Here is a 20,108-nt window from a genome sequence, read left to right on the forward strand (position 1 = left end):
CAGTAGCTATCACAAATTCGACCAAATAAAGATATAAATAGCCACTAACCAAGAAACAACCTCATCAGATGACAGTCTGATAACATATTTATTGTATAGCATATGTTTTGTTAGAAAAATGTGCATATTTCAGGTATAAATCATAGTTTACCATTGCAGCCACCATCACAACTCTCACCAAAGCGACTAGAATAACTACAGAGACCATCGTGGATTAGCTAATTACTCATCATAAAACATTTCTTAAAAATACACAGCGTGCAGCAGATGAAAGACACAGATCTTGTGAATCCAGCCAATATTTCAGATTTTCTAAGTGTTTTACAGCGAGAACACAATATAGCGTTATATTAGCTTACCACAATAGCAAACATCACAACTGCATTGATTCAAGGCAAAAATAGCAATAACGTATAAACCATCAAAATATATAAATTTTTTCACTAACCTTCTCATAATTCTTCAGATGACAGTCCTATAACATCATATTACACAATGCATATAGAGTTTGTTCGAAAATGTGCATATTTAGCGCCACAAATCGTGTTATACAATGAGAAAAGTAGCAAAGCTGCCCAGAAAATGTCAGGAGAAATCTTTGAAGAGGCACCTATTCTAATCAGTAACTATTCCAAAACTTGACAAAAAAATACAGGTTGGACAGCAATTGAAAGACAAATTAGTTCAATCGCCTGATTACATTTTTAAAATTAACGTTACTTCAAAATACAGCGTGCGATAAAGCAAGGCTACACTGCAAGTAATGGCGTCTTATGCATTTGACTTTTTTCAACAGAACAATGAATTATCAGCATAAATAGTTCTTACTTTTCGATGAACTCTCATCAGAATCTTGGGATAGGTGTCCTTTGTCCAAAAGAATCGTTGCTAGGTTGGAGAACGTCGTCTTCCACGTTGCAATTAGCAGTAAACAATAGCATAAGAGAGTGAGATACCCAACTTCCTACAGTGCCAAGAAAATAAATACCCAAAAATCGCAATATACTGACATAAACTGATATAATTCGGTTCAAAATAACAAGATTATGATGTCTTTAAAGCATATATCGAATAAAAACACAGCCGGAAATGTCTAAGATCTATAACCGATGTTTACAGAAGAACGTGCCAAGGTCCTCAGTGCGTCAGAGCGAAGGGGAAAAGAACGATACACCTCGTTTCCAATCAATTTATAGACTTTCAGCTCTGCCCAGAGACTCCATTTCAAGACCCTCTATTCGCTGACACCCAGAGGAAGGCGTATGCAGTGCATCTCAACCAATAGAAGACAGGCAGAGTTATACACAGGTCTGAGAGCAGGTTGGAAAATTCTGCATTCTCACATCCACATAGGGAAATTGCTCTAAGTCCAGTTCTGTTTCACCCACAGATATAATTCAAACGGTTTTAGAAACTAGAGAGTGTTTTCTATCCAATAGTAATAATAATATGCATATTGTACGAGCAAGAATTGAGCACATGTCCCGTCTGAAGTTTGCTAGAGAGCATTTGGATGATCCAGAAGAAGATTGGGAGAATGTCATATGGTCAGATGAAACCAAAATATAACTTTTTGGTAAAAACTCAACTCGTCGTGTTGGGAGGACAAAGAATGCTGAGTTGCATACCTACTGTAAAAACTCAACTTGTCGTGTTTGGAGGACAAAGAATGCTGAACACCATACCTACTGTGAAGCATGGGGGTGGAAACATCATGCTTTGGGGCTATTTTTCTGCAAAGGGACAAGGACGACTGATCCGTGTAAAGGAAAGAATGAATGGGGCCATGTATCGTGAGATTTTGAGTGAAAACCTCTTTCCATCAGCAAGGGCATTGAAGATGAAACGTGGCTGGGTCTTTCAGCATGAAAATGATCCCAAACACACCGCCCGGGCAACGAAGGAGTGGCTTCGTAAGAAGCATTTCAAGGTCCTGGAGTGGCCTAGCCAGTCTCCAGATCTCAACCCCATAGAAAATCTTTGGAGGGAGTTGAAAGTCCGTGTTGCCCAGCAACAGCCCCAAAACATCACTGCTCTAGAGGAGATCTGCATGGAGAAATGGGCCAAAATACCAGCAACAGTGTGTGAAAACCTTGTGAATACTTACAGAAACCGTTTGACCTCTGTCATTGCCAACAAAGGGTATATAACAAAGTATTGAGATAAACTTTTGTTATTGACCAAATACTTGTTTTCCACCATAATTTTCAAATAAATTCATTAAAAATCCGACAATGTGATTTTCTGGATTTTTTTTTCTCATTTTGTCTGTCATAGTTGAAGTGTACCTATGATGAAAAATACAGGCCTCTCTCATCTTTTTAAGTGGGAGAACTTGCACAATTGGTGGCTGACTAAATACTTTTTTGCCCCACTGTAGATACTGTACTTACATTACATAGGATTTAATATGGTTGGTATAAGCCTTAAGGTAGCCTGTATTTCTGGTGAGATAAGGCAATGTCAATCGTCCACCTACAAAGAGGTTTACCAACCATTCAATTGATTTTGCTTTTCAAAGATTGTGATTTGGCCTGTTAATACCTTATTGGGATTTGACCTGTTAATACCTTATTGTGATTTGACCTGTTAATACCTTATTGTGATTTGACCTGTTAATACCTTATTGTGATTTGACCTGTTAATACCTTATTGGGATTTGACCTGTTAATACCTTATTGGGATTTGACCTGTTAATACCTTATTGGGATTTGACCTGTTAATACCTTATTGTGAAGATAACATATAACATTGTTTTGTACTTCATAACAAACAGCTCTTAATATCTTATTCGACTTTGAAAGGTACTGTAACCTCCTTCTTTCTTTGTCAAGTCGTTGCTCATCAACTGAGGCCAGTTGCAGCTATGATGTCCAAGGTAAAGAAAACCACTACAAACTGAAACATTAGCTTACATGATTACCAAGAAGGTAACATGACAAGATGATTACATGATAATAACTTGTGTTCCCTGTGAAAATCCTATTGCAGCTTGCTATTGTTTATACGACGGCAGAACATACCCGTATGGAGAGACCATATATCACACATCTGACGGTGATGGGACCTGTATTACCGCCATCTGCAAAGAGAATGGAACCATTGTCCGGATTATGAATCCCTGTCCCACCACCACTCCAACAACTACACCAAATGTTACAACAACACAGATATCCACTCAAGCACCGACCACAACAGTATTTGTTTTCTCAACTCCTACCAATACCCCAACAACAAACCCTACCACTACCCCCACAACAACCCCTACCACTACCACAACCCCTACCACTACCCCAACAACAGCTCCTACCATTTCCCCAACAACATCTCATACCACTACCCCCACAACAACCCCTACTTCACCAACAACCACTTCACCCACTACTACTCCACACTGTCCGACTGTCTGTGATTGGTCAGACTGGATTGACAATCACTATCCTTCATTTGGACCAGAAGGAGGAGATTATGAAACCATAGAAAATATAAGGATATCTGGTATTGATATTTGTAGCCATCCTAAGGATGTAGAATGCAGAGCCAAAGACAACATCCATGTTCCTTTGGCCGAACTAGGTCAAAATGTTGAATGCAATCCCTCAGTTGGACTGATATGCCGCAACAAGGATCAAGGCATCCCACCAATATGCTACAACTACGAGATCAGAGTCAGATGTTGTGTTGATGTTGACCTTTGTACAACCACTACCACTACCCCAACAACTACAGCAACTACTTCAACAACTAAACCTACCTCTACCCCAACAACAACTCATACCACTTCCCCAACAACAGCTCCTACCACTACCCCAACAACAACCCCTACCACTACCCCAACAACATCTCCTACCACTACCCCAACAACAACTCCTACCACTACCCCAACAACATCTCCTACCACTACCCCAACAACATCTCCTACCACTACCCCAACAACAACTCCTACCACTACCCCAACAACATCTCCTACCACTACCCCAACAACAACTCATACCACTTCCCCAACAACATCTCCTACCACTACCCCAACAACATCTCCTACCACTACCACAACAACATCTCCTACCACTACCACAACAACATCTCCTACCACTACCCCAACAACATCTCCTACCACTACCCCAACAACATCTCCTACCACTACCCCAACAACATCTCCTACCACTACCCCAACAACAGCTCCTACCACTACCCCAACAACAGCTCCTACCACTTCCCCAACAACAGCTCCTACCACTACCCCAACAACATCTCCTACCACTACCCCAACAACAGCTCCTACCACTACCCCAACAACAACTCCTACCACTACCCCAACAACATCTCCTACCACTACCCCAACAACAACTCCTACCACTTCCCCAACAACAGCTCCTACCACTACCCCAACAACAACTCATACCACTACCCCAACAACAACCCCTACCACTACCCCAACAACATCTCATACCACTACCCCAACAACATCTCCTACCACTACCCCAACAACATCTCCTACCACTACCCCAACAACATCTCCTACCACTACCCCAACAACATCTCCTACAACTACCCCAACAACATCTCCTACCACTACCCCAACAACATCTCCTACCACTACCCCAAAAACATCTCCTACCACTACCCCAACAACAGCTCCTACCACTACCCAAACAACATCTCCTACCACTACCCCAACAACATCTCCTACCACTACCCCAACAACAGCTCCTACCACTACCCCAACAACAGCTCCTACCACTTCCCCAACAACAGCTCCTACCACTACCCCAACAACATCTCATACCACTACCCCAACAACTACTACAGCTACCCCAACAACATCTCATACCACTTCCCCAACAACAGCTCCTACCACTACCCCAACAACAACTCCTACCACTACCCCAACAACATCTCCTACCACTACCCCAACAACATCTCCTACCACTACCCCAACAACATATCCTACCACTCCCCCAACAGCTCCTACCACTCCCCCAACATCTCCTACCACTACCCCAACAACATATCCTACCACTACCCCCACAACAACCCCTACCACGACGCCCACAACAACCCCTACTTCACCAACAACCACTTCACCCACTACTACTCCACACTGTCCGACTGTCTGTGATTGGTCAAACTGGATTGACAATCACTATCCTTCATTTGGACCAGAAGAAGGAGATTATGAAACCATAGAAAATATAAGGAAATCTGGTATTGATATTTGTAGCCAACCGAAGGAAGTAGAATGCAGAGCCAAAGAAAACAGCAATGTTCCTTTGTCCGAACTAGGTCAAAATGTTGAATGCAATCCCTCAGTTGGACTGATATGCCGCAACAAGGATCAAGGCATCCCACCAATGTGCTACAACTACGAGATCAGAGTCAGATGTTGTGTTGATGTTTGTAGTAATGAGACAACTACCACCTCAGAAAGGCCCACAACGACCAGTACAACATCAGTAACTACCCCAACAACAACATCAACATCAACAACTACCCCAACAACAACAACATCAGTAACTACCCCAACAACAACAACAACAACTACAGGAACTACTTCAACAACTAAACCTACCACTACCCCAACAACATCTCCTACTTCTACCCCAACAACATCTCCTACCTCTACCCCAACATCTCCTACCACTACCCCAACAACATATCCTACCACTACCCCAACATATCCTACCACTACCCCAACAACATCTCCTACCACTACCCCAACAACATCTCCTACCACTACCCCAACATCTCCTACCACTACCCCAACAACATATCCTACCACTACCCCAACATATCCTACCACTACCCCAACAACATCTCCTACCACTACCCCAACAACATCTCCTACCACTACCCCAACATCTCCTACCACTACCCCAACAACATATCCTACCACTACCCCAACAACATCTCCTATCACTACCCCAACAACATCTCCTACCTCTACCCCAACAACAACTCCTACCACTACCCCAACAACATCTCCTACCTCTACCCCAACAACAACTCCTACCACTACCCCAACAACATCTCCTACAACTACCCCAACAACATCTCCTACCACTACCCCAACATCTCCTACCACTACCCCAACAACATATCCTACCACTACCCCAACAACATCTCATACCACTACCCCAACAACTCCTACCACTACCCCAACAACAACTCCTACCACTACCCCAACAACATCTCCTACCACTCCCCCAACAACATCTCATACCACTACCCCAACAACATATCCTACCACTCCCACAACAGCTCCTACCACTCCCCCAACAACATCTCCTACCACTACCCCAACAACATCTCCTACCACTACCCCAACAACATCTCCTACCACTACCCCAACAACATCTCCTACCACTCCCCCAACATCTCCTACCACTACCCCAACAACATATCCTACCACTACCCCAACAACATCTCCTACCACTACCCCAACAACATCTCCTACCACTACCCCAACAACATCTCCTACCACTACCCCAACAACATATCCTACCACTACCCCAACAACATCTCCTACCACTACCCCAACAACATCTCCTACCACTACCCCAACAACAAAACCTACCACTACCCCATCTACAGTCAACACTGTCTCAGCAACAACAACTACATCTACTACATCATCTACATCGTCCCCGACTACACCTAACATGGACTGTGAAAATGTCAATCCACCAAGAAAGGTAATGAAGTTAACAGAATTATTGTGTTTCTTAGTTATAGTGTTGTGTAGCTCATAGTGTTGTGTAGTTATAGTGTTGTGTAGTTATAGTGTTGTGTAGTTATAGTGTTGTGTAGTTATAGTGTTGTGTAGTTATAGTGTTGTGTAGTTATAGTGTTGTGTAGTTCATAGTGTTGTGTAGTTATAGTGGTGTGTAGTACGTAGTGTGTTTACTTTCAGGACTAAAACATACATTTTCAACTTTAGGATGGTGAGACTTGGAAGACAGACAACTGCACTACTCAAACTTGCCACACGGGTGTAATTATCACAACGTTTGTGGTCTGTGAGTCTGTAGAAAAGCCTGTGTGTGAAAATGGATACCCACCAGTGAAAGTCTATAACGAATCAGGTTGCTGCTATCACTACGAATGTGAATGTAAGTTCAAAACGTAATGTTTTTAATAATCTTCTCTCCTTCTACACATACTCCTTACTCCAAGTTTAATTGTTTTAGTTCTTACGGCTGAGATCCCAATAATGGGATTGACTTGACAACAGCCAGTGAAACTTCAGGGCGCCAAATTCAAACAACAACAATTATGTCATAATTAAAATTCCTCAAACATACAAGTATTTTACAACATTTTTCAACCGGAGAGTTCCTTTGTCTTCAGAAATGCGATGGAACGCAGGTCGCTCTCAAGGGAGCTTGCGTGGTCAGCTCATGCCAGACACCTGACTCAAAGAGCTCTCCTTCCCTCATTCTTCACAGTAGAAGCATCAAACAAGACTGTTGACATCTAGTGGAAGCCTTAGGAACTGCAATATGACCCCAAAGACACTGTATATTGGATAGGCAAACCTACAAACCTCAGATTTCCAACTTCCTGGTTGGATTTTTTCTCAGGTTTTTGCCAGCCATATGAGTTCTGTTATACTCACAGACATCATTTAAACAGTTTTAGAAACTTTAGAGTGTTTTCTATCGAAATCCACTAATAATATGCATATTGTAGCTTCTTGGACTGAGTAGCAGGCAGTTTACTCTGGGCACCTTATTCATCCTAGCTACTCAAAACTGCCCCCAGCCATAACCTTGCCAACAGCCAGTGAAATTGCAGGGCGCCAAATTCAAACAACAGAAATCTCATAATTAAAATTCCTCAAACATACAAGTATTATACACTATTTTAAAGATGAACTTGTTTATAATACCACATTGTCCGATTTCAAAAAGGCTTTACGGCAAAAGCACACCATGCAATTATGTTAAGACAGCGCCTAGCCACAGAAAACCATACAGACATTTTCCAGCCAAGGAGAGGACTCACAAAAGTCAAAAATAGCTATTAAATTAATCACTTACCTTTGATGATCTTTATCTGGTGGCACTCCCAGGACTCCATGTTACACAATAAATGTTCGTTTTGTTCAATAAAGTCCTTAAACTCTTACGAAGTTTATGTCCAAATGCCTCCGTTTTGTTCGCGTTTAGTTCAGTAATCCAAAGGCACAAAATGCGCTCCCAACATCCAGACGAAAAGTCAAAAAAGTTCCATTAAAGTTTGTAGAAACATGTCAAACAATGTTTTTAATTAATACTTCGGATCTTTTTATCATAAATATTCACTAATATTTCAACCGGACAATACCGTTTTCATTAGAAAGGAAAGAACGAACGGCGCACTTCACGGCCACGCGTGATAAACAACTCATGGCTTTCAGCTGAACAACTTACTCTGAGTGGTGATATTTTCTCTCCTTTCACAATAGAAGCCTGAAACAACGTCTAAACACTGTTGACATCTACTGGAAGCCGTAGGAAGTGCAATCTGACCCCACAGATACTGGATAGGGATTCACTTAAAAAACTACAAACCTCAAAATTCCCACTTCCTGGTTGGATTTTTCTCAAGTTTTCGCCTGCCATATGAGTTCTGTTATACTCACAGACATTATTTGAACCGTTTTGGAAACTTTAGAGTGTTTTATATCCAGATCTATCAATTATATGCATATCCTAGCTTCTGGGCCTGAGTAACAGGCAATTTACTCTGGCCACGCTTTTCATCCAAACTTCCCAATGCTGCCCCCTATCCCAATGAAGTTTTAAAGACGTCCTCCAGTGATTTTTTAACATTTCCTGTTGTAAAGTGATATCCAAAGTATAAATAGAGTAAAGTACCCACACTAAAGGGTAAAGAAATATGTTTTGAACAAAATACTGTTGTTTTGACACACCTGCAAACTTCAAGGAGTTAGTCTGATCCAGGGGCGCAACTTTGGTTTTAGAAGTGGTGGGGACATAATTATTATTTTTATCCAGTCGGATAAACACTCCAAACAGCCTACTCGACCGCTCGGAGGCGTCCGCATGGTCCTAAAGCACAGTGTTGCCCTGTTTTGTATCACATTCCAATGATTAAACTGGGGGGGAACAAAAATGCAATTTCAGAATGTGGGGGCGACATGCCCCCGTCCCCCTGTCCCCCTGTCCCCAGTGAAAGTTGCACCCTCTGATCTGATAGTGACATTGTGATGTCATCAGCTTGTGCCATTTCATCAGGATACCTAGATCACCTGTTATGTTCAGTAAATCAGGTGTTAAATGAGGTGAAAAGGAGACTGGAGTAGGACTTTAAGCTCTTCTGGCTGCAAGCCCGACGTCGGTACACTTATGACAACAGCCAGCTCAAGTGCAGGGCGCAAAATTCAAAATATATATTTTTTAAATATTTAACTTTCACACATTAACAAGTCCAATACAGCAAATGAAAGGCACACATCTTGTGAATCCAGCCAACATGTCCGATTTTTAAAATGTTTTACAGCGAAAACAGCACATATATTTATGTTAGCTCACCACCAAATACAAAAAAAGGACAGACATTTTTCACAGCACAGGTAGCATGCACAAAGGCAACCTAACTAACCAAGAACCAACCAAACTAACCAACAAACAACTTCATCAGATGACAGTCTTATAACATGTTATACAATAAATCTATGTTTTGTTCGAAAAATGTGCATATTTCAGGTATAAATCATAGTTTACATTGCAGCTACAATCAGAAATTGCACCGAAAGCAGCCATAATAATTACAGACACCAACGTCAAATACCTAATTACTCATCATAAAACATTTTTGAAAAATACATAGTGTACAGCAAATGAAAGACAGGCATCTTGTGATTCGAGCCAATATTTCCGATTTATTAAGTGTTTTACAGTGAAAACACAATATAGCGTTATATTAGCTTACCACAATAGCCAGAAACACAAGCCATTTCCCAGCAGTAAAAGTTAGCGATCGTAACAAACCAGTAAAAGATATTTAATTTTTGACTAACCTTGATATTCTTCATCAGATGACAGTCCTATAACATCAGGTTATACATACACTTATGTTTTGTTCGAAAATGTGCATATTTAGAGCTGAAATCAGTGGTTATACATGTTGCTATCATAGCTACTTTTTACACAACGTCCGGATATTTTTCTGACACTTTTTCTGACACACATATTCTGACCAAATAGCTATTCATAAACATAACTAAAAAATACATGTTGTATAGGAAATGATAGATCCATTAGTTCTTAATGAAATCGCAGTGTTAGAATTCAAAAAAATAACTTCATTACGAAATCCAGCTTCGGTATAGCTAGAGTACCCCAAAGTTGGGCGCCGACGACTAGTTCACAAGTACGACAGATATATGAAATAGCGTCATAAAATGTTTCTTACTTTTGCTGATCTTCCATCAGAATGTTGGACAAGGGGTCCTTTGTCAAGAACAATCGTTGTTTGGATTTAGAACGTCCATTTTCCCTCTCGATTTAGCAAGCACACTAGCCAAGTGGCGCGAATCTCTCCATGTCAACAAACGGAAGAGAACGGAACACGGCAAAACTCCCGAAAAATGTTCAATAATCTGATGAAACTATATTGAAAAAACATACTTTACGATGATTTGGTCACATGTATCAAATAAAATCAAAGCCGGAGATATTAGTCGCCTATAACGGCAGCTAAACAGAAGGCAAATCCAGGTCCCTCTTGGCGCTCTTCAGAAAACAAGAAATGGGGGACACGTCATACAAAGAGCTTGTATTCCACTTCAGACCAAGATAAACACTAAATTTCTTCTCTCACCGCCTCTTGACATCCAGGGGAAGGTCTATGAAGTGCTTGTATACTAATACGTATCATGCCCATTTATAGGCAGGAAGTAGAACAGAGCCTCGATTTCAGACTTTCCACTTCCTGGTCAGGAAGTTTGTGCCAAATGAGTTCTGTTTGACTCACAGATATAATTCAAACGGTTTTAGAAACTAGAGAGTGTTTTCTATCCAATAGTAATAATAATATGCATATTGTACGAGCAAGAATTGAGTACGAGGCCGTTTGAAATGGGCACCTTTTATCTGGCTACTCAATACTGCCCCTGCAGCCCAAACAGGTTTTAAGCTCTTGTATTGATGAGTGATGTATCTATTTGCTACCTTTTTCTGTTCTATCTCTCAGGTATATGCTATGGATGGGGAGACCCTCACTACGTCACATTTGATGGCCAATATTACAGTTTCCAGGAAAACTGCACCTACGTTTTGATTAAAGAAATAGTTCCTCGACAGAACTTCAGTGTCATCATCGACAACTATAACTGCGATCCGTCTGGACATGCGACCTGCCCTCAGTCTCTGATTGTCTATTACAAGTCCTATACAATCGTTCTTACTCCGAAGAGATTAAACGTGACAACAAATGTGGTAATTATAACTGTGCTATTGTACACATTTGTACACTTAAAATAAGTGCACTTTGATAAAGACATTATTTGAGAGTCATTCTCATACCACTTTAAGACTTCATATTTTGAAATGTATTATTCACTTTTTGTTAACGTGGGGGTATTGATTAATAGGAATATCTGATCTTGCTGACTACGACACGTGTAATTTGCAATACTACACTACAGTAGTTACAAATAGTTATTTAACAACATGACATATTGGTTAACCACTTTGAGGATGCCATCACGTTAACTCAAAACCGTCATCAAGGTATCTGAAACAGTCCCATGACATTTCAAAGAATTACATTTTATTGACAAAAGATTGACAGACGACCAACTCTTCTTGTGACTTGATTTAGTTCTGGAAACCGTTCATATCTCATCTACTGTATTGTAATGTTATTCTGTTCTCTATTCTTATTCCTTACGTAATGTTTTTACTTATCATTCACAAGGTTTACATCAATGGAAATCAGACCTTCCCGACCTTTTCTAATGAAGACCTCATGATCACCAGCACTGGAGTAGAGTTACTGTTGAAGATCCCTGCCATTAAAGCAACAGTGATGTTTAAGTCCCTTATGTTCAGTGTAACCCTGCCAGACTCCCTATTCCACAACAACACAGAGGGGCAGTGTGGTAAGTATGTAGGTTTTACTGCATCCCAAATGGCACACTGTTCCCAATGTAGTGCACTCTTTTTAACCAGGGGGAATAGGGTCCCAATGTAGTGCACTCCTTTTAACCAGGGGGAATAGGGTCCCAATGTAGTGCACTCCTTTTAACCAGGGGCAATAGGGTCCCAATGTAGTGCACTCCTTTTAACCAGGGGGAATAGGGTCCCAGTGTAGTGCACTCCTTTTAACCAGGGGGAATAGGGTCCCATTGTAGTGCACTCCTTTTAACCAGGGGGAATAGGGTCCCATTTGGGATGCACACATTATGTTGACCAAAAACACTTTAAGTATGAATCAGAAGAACAGCTTGTAGTACTCTGTGAGTAAACTGAACATTAGTTGCAATGATTTGATGATATTTTGTTGCACGTTATTGCATTTCAATGGCATTAAAGAGTTCACTGTACAGTTACAATGATAGCATAACCAATGAAAAGATTCTGTAGGTAGGCTTAAAGTTATGAGCAGCTGTTTCTGACATCAAAGAAGTTGTGTTTATTTCTCATTCCCATATTTATTTGACCTTTATAAAGGTACCTGTGACAATAACCGGAAAAACGATTGCAAATTACCGAATGGTCAGATTGACCCATCATGTCCTGGGATGGCTCATGAATGGAAGATTCCTGATGATAAAAAACCCTACTGTAAACTGCAACCTCCTACCCCACCTACCCCTACGCCTACAACCTGCCTGCCAGGAAAGACATCAATCTGTGACATCATACTTAGCCCGTAAGACATGTAACCTTGTAATAACACAAAGAGACAGCTATATTACAAAGACAAGGGAATCTGATTGAGGTTGCTATGACACTGCATACCTAAAAGTCTGTAAACTTTCCGGTAAAGGCATGAGTTGCTGTTCCATAACTTAGAACCAAACTTATCTTACAGACTGTTTATGCCGTATAAAATATGCCATATTCATAAGAACATAGATGCTTCACAAATAAAGTAGCGTGTAAGGCATACAGTAATCAATGTTTGTAGGAAAACTGTCGTGACATGTTATATGCCCCATTTGGGTTAGGCCTATATATAATAACATAAATGGGTTCTTTATTTTGGAAGGGTCTTTAAGCAATGCCATGACGTTATCCCACCACAACCCTTCTTCGAGGCCTGTAAGTTTGATGTCTGCCACATGCCAAATATCTCAATCGGCTGCTCCAGCCTGGAAGCCTACGCCGTGAGGTGTGCAGCAGCTGGAGTCTGTATCGACTGGAGGCACTCAACTAAAGGACAATGTGGTAGGGAAGGACATCCATATAAAATAAGGTCCGTGTCCCAAATGGGATCCTATTCCCTACATAGTGCACTGCTGTTGACCAGGCTCTGGACAAAAGTAGTGATCTAAGTAGGGAATAGGATCCCATTTGGGATACACCCAAGATGTTAATAAGATTTTTAATAATTCTAATAACTTTAATTGTATTTTGTATTTTACAATTTTTATACTTACTGTTTTGTCTTTCATTCCATCTTGACCATATTACAGAACTGACATGCCCTAAGACCAAAGTGTATAAGGCATGTGGCTCTACTATCCAGCCAACATGCAATTCAAGGTATCCATCTGATTCCCATCTCATCTCATTCCCATCTCATTCCATCTCATCTCATTCCATCTCATCTCATTCCATCTCATCTCATTCCCATCTCATTCCATCTCATCTCATTCCATCTCATCTCATTCCCATCTCATCTCATTCCCATCTCATTCCCATCTGATTCTCATTCCCATCTCATTCCCATCTGATTCTCATCTCATCTCATTCCCATCTCATTCCATCTCATCTCATTCCCATCTCATCTCATTCCCATCTCATTCCATCTCATCTCATTCCATCTCATCTCATTCCATCTCATCTCATTCCCATCTCATTCCCATCTCATTCCATCTCATCTCATTCCATCTCATCTCATTCCCATCTCATCTCATTCCCATCTCATTCCCATCTCATTCCATCTCATCTCATTCCATCTCATCTCATTCCCATCTCATCTCATTCCCATCTCATTCCCATCTCATTCTCATATCATTCCAATCTCATCTCATTCCCATCTGATTCTCATCTTATCTTATTCCAATCTCATCTCATTCCCATCTCAATCCCATCGCATCTCATTCCCATCTCATTCCCATCTCATCTCATTCCCATCTCATCTCATTCTCATCTCATCTCATTCCCATCTCATTCCCATCTCATCTCATTTTCATCTATTTCCCATCTCACCTCAATCCCATCTCATTCCAATCTCATTCTCATCTCATTCCCATCTCATTCCCACCTCATTTTCATCTCATCTCATTCCCATCTCATTCTCATGTCATTCCCATCTCATTGTCATCTCATTGTCATCTCATTCTCATCTCATTCCCATCTCATCTCATTCTCATCTCATTCTGATCTCATTCCCATCTCATTCCCACCTCATTTTCATCTCATCTCATTCCCATCTCATTCTCATCTCATTCCCATCTCATTCTCATCTCATTCCCACCTCATTTTCATCTCATCTCATTCTAGTCTCATTCTCATCTCATTCCCACCACATTTTCATCTCATCTCATTCCCATCTCATTCCCATCTCATTATTTTACACCACTACCTAATGTACATGCTTTCTTAAAGGTTTCCATTATATTCCAGCGTTTCTAGTCTGTAATGAATTGTTTTTTCTTATCATAGATACAATGAAAAATATGTGCATTCATGTCAGGGAGCACAAAGGAGCCTTGACGTTGTATGTGACTCATTCATGGAGGGCTGTTTCTGCCCTGAGGGTACCATCTTGTTCAACACATTCTCTGACACCTGTGTTCGTGACTGTGGTAAGGATGTGACCATTTGAGGAATACATTGTTTAATTGTGTCTCAAAGTAACACCGTTATATGACTTAAGATCTTATTTTCTCCTTCAAGGATGCACAGGACCTGCTGGAAAACCCAAACAGGTAAGAATGTAGATGTATACCACAATGAATCTGTCAGAAGAAATGGTTCAACAGCTCACTTCACATTACGGCCCACAAAAGGTTCTGTATAGAACCCCCAATTATTTTAAGCAGTTTACTAGTTTCGTTGGGGCTATTTAGTGGTCCAAGCCCTGAAGAGGCTGGAGCCCTATTGCTATTATCAATCAATCAAATGTTTTTGATAAAGCCCTTTTTTCATCAGCAGTGGTCACAAAGTGCTTTACAGATACTCAGCCTAAAACCTCAAAGAGCAGGCAATGCAGAGGCAGAAAGACAGTGGCTAGGAACATCTCCCTAGAAGGAAGGAACCTATGAATAAACCAAGAGAGGAACCAGGCTCTGAGGGGTTGCCAGTCCTCGTCTTAATAAGTTTGAAGTCTCTGCTAACAGTGTTTGTTTTGTCCCAACACAGTTTGGTGAGACTTGGTACAGTAACTGCCAGAAGTGCACGTGTAATGCTGACACACTGAGTGTCCAGTGTGAACCAGTGAAATGTCCGCCCCAAGAAATTGTTACCTATAAGAAGTACGGTGAGGTGTTGGTCAACGAGACGGTGGACTGCTGTCAGATAAATACATGTGGTGAGTAGAGACAGGATTTGAGTTTAGATCGGATAGAGGCACTTTAACGTGCCACCAGGTTACCTGGGTACAAGTCTGTTTGTGCCAAATGTTTGGCATATGACAAGGAGTACAAGAAGTGGAATGTTAGCACCAAACAGGTCTTCACTCTAGCTACTTCATAAAGCCTTCATAAGCACTACATAAATGTGTTACAAAGCATCTATAACATGCTTTATAAAGGGTTCATAAATGTGTCATAACTCTGTGACATAATCAGCGGACTGTGAATAGTGTAACTTGTTCCTGAGCAGGTGGACCAATGGTTTCTTACCTCTCTTTCTGCAGTAGGTACTGCATGTTGATTCCAACCTTAAAAGTAACAACAAAGAAATTTAGCAGGTGTGTTAGGAAATGCCTTTGTCACACCAATTAAATTAAATTTAAGGTCTTTATTGGCATTGGAAACATATGTTATCATTGCCAAAGCAAGTGAAGTAGATAATAGACAAAAGTGAAATTAACCATAAAAATGAACAGTAAACATTACACTCATAGAAGTTCCAAAATAATAAAGACATTTCAAATGTCATATTGTGTCTATATACAGTGTTGTAAGGACGTGCAAATTATTAGAAAAAACAATTGAGATAGATTACATATTGTAGCTAACTCAACACTTAACTACTATAACAACTATAAACTCATTAAAAATTACAATAAATATAGGTTAATTATTGATAATTATAATTATTGATGGTAACATGGTGCAGGTGTCGTGATGGTAACATGGTGCAGGTGTCGTGATGGTAACATGGTGCAGGTGTCGTGATGGTAACATGGTGCAGGTGTCGTGATGGTAACATGGTGCAGGTGTCGTGATGGTAACATGGTGCAGGTGTCGTGATGGTAACATGGTGCAGGTGTCGTGATGCTAACATGGTGCAGGTGTCGTGATGCTAACATGGTGCAGGTGTCGTGATTGTAACATGGTGCAGGTGTCGTGATGGTAACATGGTGCAGGAATTGTGACTAACTTAACCGTTCTACAACAGTTATGTCTCAACCATTGTCTGACCCTTGTATTGTGTCTTCTCTCAGTGCCCAAACCTGTTTGTGTCCACAATAATACCGAATACACGGTGAGAAGTAACACTTTTTTTTATATAACTCTAGAGCACTATTACAGTAAATAATGTGTACATTTTGTATAAAATTAACCTAAATATTGATGTACCAATCCCAGATTGCCCCTTTAAGTAATCCTGAGAGCCACTGTGGCCCCAAGCTTAATTTCTGCTTCAGTACATGATACTAACTCTTGCTTGCACTCTCCAGCTTGGTGAAAATGTTCCCAAAGGCACCTGTGAGGAGTGCAAGTGTGGCCCTAATAAGGATCCAGTCTCCAAGCTGTATGTTGTTGAGTGTGCCCAAATCAACTGTGTCACCACCTGCCCAACGGTACTGTACTCGGGATAATGGCAGACTCGGTTAAACATAAGTGAAACATTTTACATGGTTGGCTATACAGTATAATAATCCAGGTATATATGAAGGAAATCCACTAATGATGTCACCATGTTGACTCTCCTCCAGGGTTATGAGTATGAAGTCGTACCTGAGAAATGTTGTGGAGCGTGTGTACAGAAGGACTGTGTTGTAGTTCTCCCAGATGCCACATCTCACATCATTCAGGTGACATGGATGAGATAATGCAACCCAATTAGATTATTTTTAATATCAGATATCTTTGTGATATCTCAAAGGGACGAATGACATCACTAATGAGAACATATAAATGCTTACAAATGTTCATAAATGCATAATAAATTATCATAAATATTAAAGGTGTAAGTACTTAAGAAATGTAATGCTTGTTTACATTTTCAAATAATGAAGTACTTATTTCTGAAAAGTTTATAGATGATTTATCAATGCTTATTTATTTAAGTTTTTATAGCGTACAGTATTAATTTACCAACGTTCATTTTTTTCTACTTGACAGCTTGGGAAGCTTTGGTCACCCCCTAGTGACCGCTGTGTGAAGTATGAATGCACAAAGACAAACAACCAGTTCATCGTTGTGGAATCCAAATTGAAATGCCCAGTGTTCCGTCCAGAGGACTGCGTCCCTGTAAGTAGATGAGGAAACTGCTTGAATGTGTTTGTTTGAAGTAAAGTAACTATACCTAAATATACTGGTTGCTTCATTTGATAGGAACTTGTAGGTTATATTGAATTTACACCCGAGTAACATATTCATAGATGATCATAGTTTTCCATTATAACATCTATACTGTGTTCTCTAGCTCAATAGACTGTAACTAGTCATGTCCAAATTGAGCTGTACACTATTCTTTTTGACAGGGAACTGAGAAAACTGATGCAAATGGATGTTGCACAACCTGTAAGTTAAAACAACAGACTGATTCATTTCTAAATATTCATGATTTGTGTGAAGTTGTATTTTTTGTTTATACATCAGATCTACTAGTCAAACATAACCTTTTATGAACCTGACCTCTTATGAACCTGACCTCTTATGAACCTGACCTCTTATGAACCTGACCTCTTATGAACCTGACCTCTTATGAACCTGACCTCTTATGAACCTGACCTCTTATGAACCTCTTATGAACCTGACCTCTTATGAACCTGACCTCTTATGAACCTGACCTCTTATGAACCTGACCTCTTATGAACCTGACCTCTTATGAACCTGACCTCTTATGAACCTGACCTCTTATGAACCTAACCTCTTATGAACCTGACCTCTTATGAACATAACCTCTTATGAATATAACCTGTTATGAACATAACCTCTTATGAATATAACCTCTTATGAACCTGACCTCTTATGAACCTGACCTCTTATGAACCTGACCTCTTATGAACCTGACCTCTTATGAACCTGACCTCTTATGAACCTGACCTCTTATGAACCTGACCTCTTATGCACCTGACCTCTTATGAACCTGACCTCTTATGAACCTAACCTCTTATGAACCTGACCTCTTATGAACCTAACCTCTTATGAACCTGACCTCTTATGAACCTGACCTCTTATGAACCTGACCTCTTATGAACCTGACCTCTTATGAATATAACCTCTTATGAACCTGACCTCTTATGAACCTGACCTCTTATGAACCTGACCTCTTATGAACCTAACCTCTTATGAACCTGACCTCTTATGAACCTCTTATGAACCTGACCTCTTATGAACCTGACCTCTTATGAACCTGACCTCTTATGAACCTGACCTCTTATGAACCTCTTATGAACCTGAACCTCTTATGAACCTGACCTCTTATGAACCTGACCTCTTATGAACCTGACCTCTTATGAACATAAGAAACTCAACACTTTAAAATGTCCTCCTTAACTCGGTCTACCTACACAGGTGCTTTACGCAGTCACTGTGATGTGAAGAACACCACCACCTACCTAGAGGTGAATAACTGCAAGTCTACTGTGCCGGTGGAAATCTCAGCCTGTGGGGGATCCTGTGGAACATCTTCTATGTGAGTACAAACTCTAAATAAGAACACACACACACACGCCAAAAAAAGCACACAGAAACAAACGCAACATGCATTTGGGTCTTGCAGAAATGTGTAAGTGGGGAATTGGATTGAAGGGTGAGAATTCAGTGGGAGTTGACCTACGTCCAGAATAAATGTGGTACTGTTTCTAACAGTGGTGTTTGTGTGTCCTGTTTGCTAGGTACTCTGCAGAGAAAAACACCTTGATGCACTCCTGCTCCTGCTGTCAGGAGATGTCTACCAGTGAGAGGAAGGTGGAGATGGTCTGCCATGACGGGAAGAAGATCATGCAGTCCTACATTTACATTGATAAGTGCGGCTGCCATGACTCTGAGTGTGACAAGAAGAACCACTTAGATTAGGCCTTGAAGAATTAAGTCTTTTGAAATGTTCTTATTTACATTAACTGCATGGAATATTAAATCGTTATATCTAAAGGGAACCAATAGGGTCTGTCTCATTATCATAATGTCTACTTTGATGAACTGTATGTCCTTTCTGTCTACACGATCATAGACATTATGCAAACGTATTAAACTGATGAAGAAGCATGAACTCATTATCTTTATCGTTTTATTTCATATTGTCACGTGCATCAATGTGTGACTAGGTAAAAAGTACACATAGTATTTAATAAAGAACACATTCATTACATAACTGTTACTATTAAAAGGGGCAATCTGCAGTTCAAAGAATAACAAAGTGGGCGCCCTGCCAGTCTTTTGGCAAAAAGCTGAAGGATGGGGCTGGAGAAATGTAGCCATTCTCAAGTTCATAGAAAGGGCCATGGATGCAAGGACTGACCGTCCATGATATCAAAATGATACTTTTAATCATATTTTGAGGCTTTACAGTGTTTATTAACAATTATGT

At 40.5% G+C, this 20,108-nt stretch overlaps 1 protein-coding gene and 1 pseudogene across 1 annotated transcript; both read left to right on the top strand.

Annotated features, from left to right (window-relative positions):
• LOC120065983 overlaps window positions 1–5,119 on the top strand; it is a 40,881-nt pseudogene extending 35,762 nt beyond the window's left edge.
• A 1,540-nt stretch (window positions 5,120–6,659) lies between these two features.
• LOC120065984 (intestinal mucin-like protein) lies at window positions 6,660–19,731 on the top strand. Its single transcript, XM_039017023.1, has 17 exons — window positions 6,660–6,692; window positions 6,938–7,109; window positions 11,200–11,444; window positions 11,926–12,109; window positions 12,681–12,882; window positions 13,222–13,400; window positions 13,649–13,718; window positions 14,844–14,986; window positions 15,078–15,109; window positions 15,543–15,711; window positions 16,792–16,832; window positions 17,029–17,151; window positions 17,287–17,385; window positions 17,696–17,824; window positions 18,058–18,097; window positions 19,094–19,214; window positions 19,417–19,731. Exons 1-17 carry the CDS (start codon window positions 6,660–6,662, stop codon window positions 19,595–19,597), a joined length of 2,163 nt encoding a protein of 720 aa, XP_038872951.1. The 3' UTR covers window positions 19,598–19,731.
• Window positions 19,732–20,108: the final 377 nt, after the last annotated feature.

Source organism: Salvelinus namaycush, chromosome 21 (genome assembly GCF_016432855.1).
Source record: "Salvelinus namaycush isolate Seneca chromosome 21, SaNama_1.0, whole genome shotgun sequence".
Taxonomy (NCBI): domain Eukaryota; kingdom Metazoa; phylum Chordata; class Actinopteri; order Salmoniformes; family Salmonidae; genus Salvelinus; species Salvelinus namaycush.